Genomic DNA, 10,421 nt, shown 5'->3' on the forward strand with positions numbered 1-10,421 from the left:
CAACAAGGCTGGTCCTACAGGCCGTAGTTTGTCGCACCTTGACTACTGTTCAGTCGTGTGGTCAGGTGCACATAAAGGGACTTAGGAAATTGCAATTGGTTCAGAACAAGGCAGCACGACTGGCCCTTGGATGTACACAGAGAGCTAACATTAATAATATGCATGTCAATCTCTACTGGCTCAAAGTGGAGAGAGAATGACTTCATCAACACTTGATACTTTGGCACACAGCTCGGACACCCATGCCATACCCCACAAGACATGACACCAGAGGTCTCTTCACAGTCCAGAACAGACTATGGGAGGCGCACAGTACTACATAGAGCCATGACTACATGGAAATCTATTCCACATCAAGTAACTGATGCAAGCAGTAAAATTAGATGAAAAAATAAATACAAATGGATAAATACACCTTATGGAACAGCGGGGACATAGGCACAGACACATGCATACACACACACGATAACAGGCGCACTATACACACACACACACACACACACACGTACACATGGATTTTGTACTGTAGATATGTGGTAGTGGTGGAGTAGGGGCCTGAGGGCACACAGTGTGTTGTGAAATCTGTGAATGTAATCTTTTTAAAATTGTATAAACTGCCTTCATTTTGCTGGACCCCAGGAAGAGTAGCTGCTGCTTTGGCAGGAACTAATGGGGATCCATAATAAATACTTGACATTGTTTTGCGGTGAGGTTACTGTTCGATGTGTTCTCTATGTGTTAGACAACAGGGCGGCTGAAGATCGGGACCTACACCGGACCCCTGCACCATGGCATCGTCTACTCTGGAGGTAAGATACAGTACCTGGGGAAATGCACTGACTCACAGCACAAACAGCCAGACAGCACTGCAAACTTCACAAATCATCTAACTAGCAGAGTACTTCTAAACAAGAGGGATCTCAGTTCACCTTTATTTAGCCAGCATCGTCTTTTCAACAACGTTCACTGTTGTCCAGGGAGGTCTGGGTTCCCTAAAAACAAAACAATGGTATGACTCTAAAAACAACGTGGGACAAATCTTTAATAAAACAACAACGTCCAGTAACATCTACATTTCAATATGTCCCTCTCTCTCGCCCAGGTTCTTCTGACATCGTGTGTGACCTGCTGGGGGCCAAGGGGAAGGACATCGTCTACATCGGAGACCACATCTTCGGGGACATCCTCAAGTCCAAGAAACGCCAGGGCTGGAGGACCTTCCTCGTCATCCCCGAGCTGGCCCAGGAGTTGCATGTCTGGACTGACAAGAGCTGTGAGTCTCACACGCACGCGGTCTCTCACACACACACACACACACACACACACACACACACACACACACACACACAGTCACACATACAAAAGGACGGGTGGACATTCCCATGCAAGCAGCCAGACAGACGTGTGCAGACACACAGATACTCGTACATAAAACGGCTGATGGACACACTGGAGAGCACTGGTCCTCTGTAGCTCAGTTGGTAGAGCATGGTGCTTGCAACGCCAGAATTATGGGTTCGGTTCCCGGGACCACCCGTAAGTAAAATGTATGCATGCATGACTAAGTCGCTTTGGATAAAAGCGTCTGCTAAATGGCATACAGTGCCTTCAGAAAGTATTCGTACCCCTTGACTTGTACCACATGTTGTTGTGTTACAGCCTGAATTCAACATGGATTCAATATTTTTTTCTCACCCATCTACACACAATACCCCATAATGACAAAGTGAAAACATTTTTGTGTTTTATTGAAAATGAAATACTGAAATATCTCATTTACATAAGTATTCGCACCCCTGAGTCAATACATGTTGGAATAATCTTAGGCAGCGATTACAGCTGTGAGTCTTTCTGGGTAAGTTTCTAAGAGCTTTGCACACCTGGGTTGTACAATATTTTCACATTTATTATTTTTAAAATTCTTTAAGCTCTGTTAAATTGGTTGTTGATCATTGCTAGACAACCATTTTCAAGTCTTGTCATAGATTTTCAAGTCAAAACTGTAACTAGGCCACTCAGGAACATTCAATGTCATCTTGGTAAGCAACTCCAGTGTATATTTGGCCTTGTGTTTTAGGTTATTTTCCTGCTGAAAGGTGAATTTGTCTCCCAGTGTCTGTTGGAAAGCAGACTGAACAAGGTTCTCCTCTAGGATTTTGCTTGTGCTTAGCTCTATTCAATTTATTCTTATGCTAAAAAAACTCCCTAGTCCTTGCCGATGACAAGTATACCCATAACGGGATGCAGCCACCACCATGCTTAAAAATATGAAGAGTGGTCCTCGGTAATGTGTTGTGTTGGATTTGCCCCAAACGTAATACTTTGGATTCAGGACATAAAGTTAATTTCTTTGGCACATTTCTGGCAGTTTTAGTTTCGTGCCTTATTGCAAACAGGATGCATATTTTTGAATGTTTTTGGTTCTGTACAGGCTTCCTTCTTTTCACTCTGTCATTTGTTAGTATTGTGGAGTAACTGCACAGTTGTTGATCCATCCTCAGTTATCTCCTATCACAGCCATTAAACTCTGGAACTGTTTTAAAGTCATGGTGAAATCCCTGAGCGGTTTCCTTCCTCTCTGGCAACTGAATTAGGAAGGACGCCTGCAGCTTTGTAGTGACTGGGTGTACTGATACACCATCCAAAGTGTAATTAATAGTTTCACCATGCTCAAAGGGATATTAAATGTCTGCTGTTTCATTTTTACCCCTCTACCAATAGGTGCCATTCTTTGCGAGGCATTGGAAAACCTCCCTGGTCTTTGTGGTTGAATCTGTGTTTGAAATTCACTGCCGACTGAGGGACCTTAACTTATTTATGCTTGCCATAAGAAAGCGGTGGAGTGTTTATCGACTCAAGACAATTCAGCTTTTCATTTTTAATTAATTTGTAAAAATGTCGTAACATAATTCCACTTTGACATTATGGGAAATTATGTGTAGGCCAGTGACACACAATCTCAATTTAATCAATTTTCAATTCAGGCTGTAACACAACAAAATGTGGAAAAAGTCAAGGGGTGTATATTATAGCAGTGACACACTTGTGCGCACACACACACACACACACATTCATGCACAGGCACACATACACAAATATAACTGTGACGTGTCATTGTAGCTGTAAAATGCCCTCGTAAACCTCTCAGCGGCCTGTGAGTGACAGCGTGCCAGGGAGAGGGTGAATGAGAGAGGAAGATAAAGAGGGGGAGAGTGAAAAAGCAACAGATGGAACAAGAGTGAGACAACACCTGTGATTAAGCGCAGTGGTGTAAAGTACTTAAGTAAAAATACTTTAAAGTACTACTTACGTCGATTTTTTTGTTTGTTGTTGTTGTGTTATCTGTACTTTCTCCACCGCTGATTTAAGGGAGGAGGAGGGAAAGGGAAATATGTTGTGACTGAGACTTACCCTGCCCTCCTTTTCCTCTTCTGTCTCACAGCGTTATTCGAGGAATTGCAGGGCCTGGACATTTTCTTGGCGGAGCTCTACAAGTGAGTACTGCACCGTCTACTCCCCTACAACGCCCCTCTGCTCGCTCTCTAGGCTGCCTCTGCACCTGGCGTGTGTGTGTGTGCGTGAATGACTGTTTGAGTGTGTGCGTTGGTGTGTGTCACCGTCGGCTCCCTGTGTGTGTGTGTGTGTCGCCCTTGGGCCAAAGTCTGCAGGGTTTGCCCCATCGGTCTGATGATAACTGGCTTCAGTCAGACTTCAGCCCATTTAGAAACAGTCTGTCTATCTATGTAGGCCTGTCCCCTTCCGTCTTGCTCTTTATAATAGTGACTAGCACTGTCTTTGCTCTCTCACTTCCAATCCCCTTCTTCTCTATCTCTTTGCCCTCTATCTAACCCATTATCTCTCTATCTCCCATTATCTCTCTATCTCTCCAGGCATCTGGACAGCAGTAGTAATGAGAGACCTGACATCAGTACTCTCTATCTAACCCAGTATCTCTCTATCTCTCCAAGGCATCTGACAGCAGTAGTAATGAGAGACTGACATCAGTACCCTCTATCTACCCAGTATCTCTCTATCTCCCAGGCATCTGACAGCAGTAGTAATGAGAGACCTGACATCAGTGCCCTCTATCTACCCAGTATCTCTCTATCTCTCCAGGCATCTGGACAGCAGTAGTAATGAGAGACCTGACATCAGTACCCTCTATCTAACCAGTATCTCTCTATCTCTCCAGGCATCTAGACAGCAGTAGTAATGAGAGACCTGACATCAGTACTCCTTATCTAACCCAGTATCTCTCTATCTCTCCAGGCATCTGGACAGCAGTAGTAATGAGAGACCTGACATCAGTACTCTCTATCTAACCCAGTATCTCTCTATCTCTCCAGGCATCTGGACAGCAGTAGTAATGAGAGACCTGACATCAGTACTCTCTATCTAACCCAGTATCTCTCTATCTCTCCAGGCATCTGACAGCAGTAGAATGAGAGACCTGACATCAGTACTCTCTATCTAACCCAGTATCTCTCTATCTCTCCAGGCATCTGGACAGCAGTAGTAATGAGAGACCTGACATCAGTACTCTCTATCTAACCAGTATCTCTCTATCTCTCCAGGCATCTGGACAGCAGTAGTAATGAGAGACCTGACATCAGTACTCTCTATCTAACCCAGTATCTCTCTATCTCTCCAGCATCTGGACAGCAGTAGTAATGAGAGACTGACATCAGTACTCTCTATCTAACCCAGTATCTCTCTATCTCTCCAGGCATCTGGACAGCAGTAGTAATGAGAGACCTGACATCAGTACCCTCTATCTAACCCAGTATCTCTCTATCTCTCCAGGCATCTGGACAGCAGTAGTAATGAGAGACCTGACATCAGTACTCTCTATCTAACCAGTATCTCTCTATCTCTCCAGGCATCTGGACAGCAGTAGTAATGAGAGACCTGACATCAGTGCTCTCCAGAGAAGGGTCAAGGTATAATTCTACACATGTTTCCATAGCAACTACAGAAACATGATTCAATATGTCCACACGTGTCCCTGAATAGTTACAGGTTTCAGTTTAGTCTTTAAACCAAATCATTCCCAACTGTGGACTTATATGGTCTTACAACCCCTAAGTAAACTCCTGAAAATACGCTATGATGCTCCTCCCGTCCCGTCGAAGGCTTGGATATACCGGGAACACAAGTCGCTGAATTTCCATTGTCCTCCTCCAGGAATTTTTGTATTTAACCAGGAAAATACCCTTGGATGTTAGAAACCTCTTTTTAGAAGGGCAAGAGGTCAGTAGGAAGTAGTCAGTAGGAAGTAGTCAGTAGGAAGTAGTCAGTAGGAAGTAGTCAGCAGGAAGTAGTCAGCAGGAAGTAGTCAGCAGGAAGTAGTCAGCATGTACACATGAGCACAGAACCATACATTAAAACATATTTGACAATGGTCATCACTTTCTTCCATCAGAGCTTGACATATTTTCTGAGCGTCTTTCGGCTGAGCATCTAAACCCGGTGTTCTTCTCCCCTCCCCAGAAAGTGACCCACGACATGGACATGTGCTATGGTATGATGGGTAGTCTGTTCAGGTCTGGCTCCAGACAGACTCTGTTTGCCTCTCAGGTGATGCGCTATGCTGACCTGTACGCTGCTTCCTTCATCAACCTCCTGTACTATCCCTTCAGCTACCTCTTCAGAGCGGCTCACGTACTGGTCAGTCACTGTGTTCAATTCCTTTGTGGATTCTTGCTAACAGTTTACAACAAAAGGGAAGAAATGCAGCATTTACAGAATAAAATATTGCAGAGAATGTAGTGTAAGATAGAGCCCTTTCTTTTGCTAATTGGAAAACTGTAATCGTTAGAAATTGATGGTTAAAAATATAGATGCACATGAATCAACGTTTCCAACTAGTTTAATAAAAAATATACAGTACTTGGCTCTTATTAACTTACATAGTCTGGTGCACATCTAGCTGAAACACTGACAGGCAGAGTGACATTTGCATTAGTTGGTATGTATGAGTTATCTTCTCATTTAAATACAAATGTCTTTACCAGACATATTATCTGAGACATGCACACCACATACACACAGTAATCACTTTTCTGTATAACAAGTTCAACGCATGGTAATAATATTATGATATTACGTATTGGTGAGCTGAAACTGTGTACTAGCTGTTAGCCAACTGGAAGTGCTCTGAGTTGACTTTGGTAGTAGCCTCTCTCCTCACCTTCTCTCACGCTCTCTGTCTGTTTCTGTCTCTCTCTCTCCCCTCCCAGATGCCCCACGAGTCAACGGTGGAGCACGCGCACATCGACACGGACACCGAGTCCCCCCTGGCCACGCGCAACCGCCACTGCACTGACAGCAAGGACCCGGAGTGCTGTAGCAACAGGAACCACAGCCAGCTGACCCGGTCCATCAGTGAGATCAAACCCCCCAACATGTTCCCCCAGACCCCCCAGGAGATCACCCACTGCCACGATGAAGACGACGATGAGGAGGAGGAAGAGTAGATGGAGGAGGTGTGATGGCGTGACCCGAACCAGGCTTGATTCCTTCCTAGGAGGAGGAAGAGAGAGAGGAGTGAAAAGCCGTCTTGATTCCTTCCTGATGTTTCCCTGAGGGGGTTTTAGAGTATAAATACTTCTAGGAAGATATAAATGATAATGTACTCTATAGTCCACAGTAAGAGTCCATGTAGGATACATTGGAATGAGGGGGGAGGGGATATGGCCATTGTAGTGTATCTATAGGAGATTTATATATAGAGAGAAATTACGCTACTTTTTATACTAGAGATGTATCAGGATATTAAGGTTTTATTAATCAGATCAGTCAACTGTATGTTACTATAGTAACAGTTGCTGCTCGGTGCCCACCCCTTTTCAAGTTTTACGTTTTCAATGTTTGTTTTTTCTATGGATTTTTATGATGAAATGGGAAAAGGTTGACTTGAAGTTGGCCCATTTTTTAATTTATTTTCATTTTAATTTTTAAGTTGATGAAGCTTAAACAGTTTTTACGGCATAGGATGTTGTAGCAGACAAATATACACGAATACACACAAGAAGCAAATATTACGAACACTACTTTTCTCTGTACTGACCTTACACAGTGTCTGGTCATAGAGAAGAATTCCCTGTGTGTGTTTACATAGTACACCATAATGCAGGCACCATACTGTAGTTTCAATGTGAAGCACTAAGACGGAATAGCCTTTGCCAAACAGTATGTGCAGTACTGTATATAAACTCTATATACTGTTTTGCTGTTATCCTTTTGAAATGAAAGTGTTCTAGCCCTGCTGTACTGGCGTTGAAAGAACACACGTATCGAGTAACATGGCAATCCAAAAACATGGTCCAAAAATGTATTTCTCTCTGTTTGTTATTTTGGTCTTTTTTTTGCAGTATAATTCCTCCCGTCGTGTCCCTGCATAACACAGCTTGTGTGTGTGTGTGTGTGTTCGGCCTTGGCCAATCAAAAGTCGAGTTTGCGTCGTCCTGAGCGACTGTAACCAAGGCATCCATAATTGTACTAAAGAACAGTGTGGTGTATGTTTTGGGTTACACAAAGCACAAGTCTGATTCTGGGTAACTAATTGTCAATATTAGCTCGATATGACATGAAGCGTGCTGTCTATTTTAAAGTATGGTGCACATAATGTCATCTGTGATTCTGTGTGGTTAATTTCAACTGACGTTTTGAAATGCATGAAATGTTGTTTCTAGGCAACCGTGCGTACAGGGTAACGATTATGCTGCCTCTGTACAGATGTGTTCTATGGCAACTGTGGACGGTCACATAGGCCTAATGCTATTGAGAGGCTGTGACCCAGTATTACTGTTCTCATACACGATACTGTAAAAAGCAAGACATTCATCATGCAAAATACTATTACATTTTTTTTGTTCTCCTGTAGGATGATATGAGATATGGAAACCTGCAACATTGTTACACTATGTGCAACTAACATGCAGTAGTAGTTTTACCTTTTTTTTTACTAAGCTTGGAGTTGTTCGTTAGGTGTTCTCTTGAATATTAAATTGTAACAGTTTATTTTTTATTGCATAGAACCGCTTTAGTTAGAACTGTCATATTCACCCCTACCTAACCAAACCCTCGTATTCCATGTGTGATAATATGGTCTGGTGTTTCCTAGTAATTCTTTGCAGTTAACATGGAGAGTACAGTATGTTATAGGAACAGACCTGGGTTCAAATACTATTTAAAATGTTTCAAATACTTGAGCCTGCTTGTAGTGCCAGGTGGGCAGAGTTGAACTTTTGTGAACATTTTTCTGGTTCCATTGCTCCAGGCAAGCTCAGTCAAGCCCCAATAAAGTATATAAACTGATTTTGAATAGTATTTGAACCCAGGTCTAATCTACAGTAGGCCTTGATATGCAAAAAGTAAATTCAGGTCAGCCTGGGTGCTGTGGCATTGTGTAGGCCTTGCACGGGCACCAGACAAGGAACCAACGCCTCGGCGAGAGGGCGTTTGTGTCTGACTGCCCCAGAGAGGTTCGGTTGGGCCTGGGAAAAGGACAAGAGTGTGCCCTCCTGACTGGTGGGAATAGCTTGTAGACTCCCCCTAGCAGGAAGATGTAGTATGAACGATGTATAAAGGACTGTAGCTACAGTATTCTGGAGTTTGTTAGATCACTTAGGGGTAAGAAACACTGAATGATGCAAAGAAGCACCTGATATTTCCCAACAGGGTTGCGTTTGCTGTCTCCAAACACGAGCAAACCTTTTTAATTTCAAAATGGAAATTGCAATCGTTGATTAGGCCCACAATTCCACTGAAACGTTGAGATACTTCAAAGAAATGTGACTGGAAAATGTTACCGAATTGCTTAATATTAAACTTTCCTGTTTAGCAAAGGAAATTCTTAACATTTTCAGTTGTGTCCTAATGAACATGACCCAGATGGTATGCAGTACGGAGGGCAGGACAACTGCCCTGGAAGAGCGACGTTTTTTTGATTGTTATAGGTTATCTGCAATATCATATGTGTGTGCTATGTAAAACATGCGTATCACTTTATTTCTAAGGCATGTAGTTGTGTAGCTAGAGGTTTCGATTGGCCTGTTGATTTGGGCTGATGAAGGGAAGACCAATAGCAGGTCTCTGTTTGTAACCTGGTGTTGTTTGCCGAGGCAAGTAGTAAAAAGTGGAATGTGGGTTCAACTGGGGATCTTTGTAACAATTTTAGTAAGAGTAGAATCTGTTTTAGAGGAACTATATAGTGGTTCAATATTTTATTACTCTCTGAAAAAAAAGTATATCTTTTTAAGTATTGATTTAACTGGAAATACTACAAAAACACCCGGGCAGCTGTATTCTTCACCTGGTTGGTTAGTTGTTTTTTTTTGGTCTCATTACTGACGAATTCATAATAAAGCCTGGTCGTTGGGAGGAAAATTTGAAGTCCTTTTCTGTCAAAACACTTTACAAGACATTATTTCTATGCAATGCCACAGTACAGTGCATTATACATGTAAACTAAGTTACTAAAAGGCTGGCCAATGCAAGCAAATGGCTTACGTCAAAGTTGTTTTAACTATATGGCTAGAACCAGGTTAGGGCTACAACTGATATGTGGAAGAAAAGAAAACCTGTCCGTCTGTGAGAAAAAGCTCTGGCCACAAGTTCTACAAGGTCGTCTGTGTAGTAACAATTGTACACTTAATAATAATAGCCTTGCAGACCGATATGCTGAAAACTAGGCGATGTTGAAGAGCATGTATTTACCTTGCATCAGAAATGGCACCTTTTTCAACAACAACACCTTGGTTTTTGCTGTTTGTATTTGTTTTTTCTAACCAGTGTTTTCAGATTCTTAGTTTACAACGTTGTATATAGTATTATAAGCTTTTACATTTACATGTTGTGGAAGAAATGTTCCTTAAATTCTTTATACATCTTTTTAGTTTTTTTTGTCATTTTTCTGGTTTCAGACACCTTTTTTACTATAACGGCTTCAGTGAGTGTCTGAGCTAGCTAAACCTGGCCAACAGATTAATGCCACGATCCATTTATACAATTTGTCCATTTTATACAAAATTTCAACAATTGCAGACCGAGCGTGACAACTATAACGCATTCACTTATTTTTTGTTTCGTGCATTTTCTTGGATGTTCCTCAGAGCGTTTTGTTTCCAGAATTATAATATAATGTGTACATTGGGGAAATTACATTTATATGTACAATAAAAGCTAATTTTCCATAATAAGTCACTGGGTGTGTGTACTGTCTCCTGTTTCTTCTTGCAAAACTATAGTTTTCAAATTTGAAGTAAAACAAGTATTTGAATGTAAGAATTATACTTGCATATAATCATACATAAACATTCTTGCATACAAAAATGACTCAATATATCCAGTAATGTGTTAAAGTAAATGTTCTACAAGTAATTGTGAATGAAAATATATTGCTTGCATAGCTTTTTATA

General features: G+C 41.8%; 1 protein-coding gene across 1 annotated transcript; it reads left to right on the forward strand.

The window, feature by feature from the left end:
• Positions 1–717: 717 nt before the first annotated feature.
• Positions 718–10,206, forward strand: LOC112075778 (cytosolic purine 5'-nucleotidase). The gene is made up of 6 exons (XM_024142713.2): positions 718–809; positions 1,103–1,273; positions 3,443–3,494; positions 4,880–4,940; positions 5,491–5,667; positions 6,240–10,206. Exons 5-6 carry the CDS (start codon positions 5,506–5,508, stop codon positions 6,474–6,476), a joined length of 399 nt encoding a protein of 132 aa, XP_023998481.2. The 5' UTR covers positions 718–809; positions 1,103–1,273; positions 3,443–3,494; positions 4,880–4,940; positions 5,491–5,505; the 3' UTR covers positions 6,477–10,206.
• Positions 10,207–10,421: the final 215 nt, after the last annotated feature.

This window comes from Salvelinus sp. IW2-2015, unplaced genomic scaffold (assembly GCF_002910315.2).
Source record: "Salvelinus sp. IW2-2015 unplaced genomic scaffold, ASM291031v2 Un_scaffold3385, whole genome shotgun sequence".
Taxonomy (NCBI): Eukaryota; Metazoa; Chordata; class Actinopteri; order Salmoniformes; family Salmonidae; genus Salvelinus; species Salvelinus sp. IW2-2015.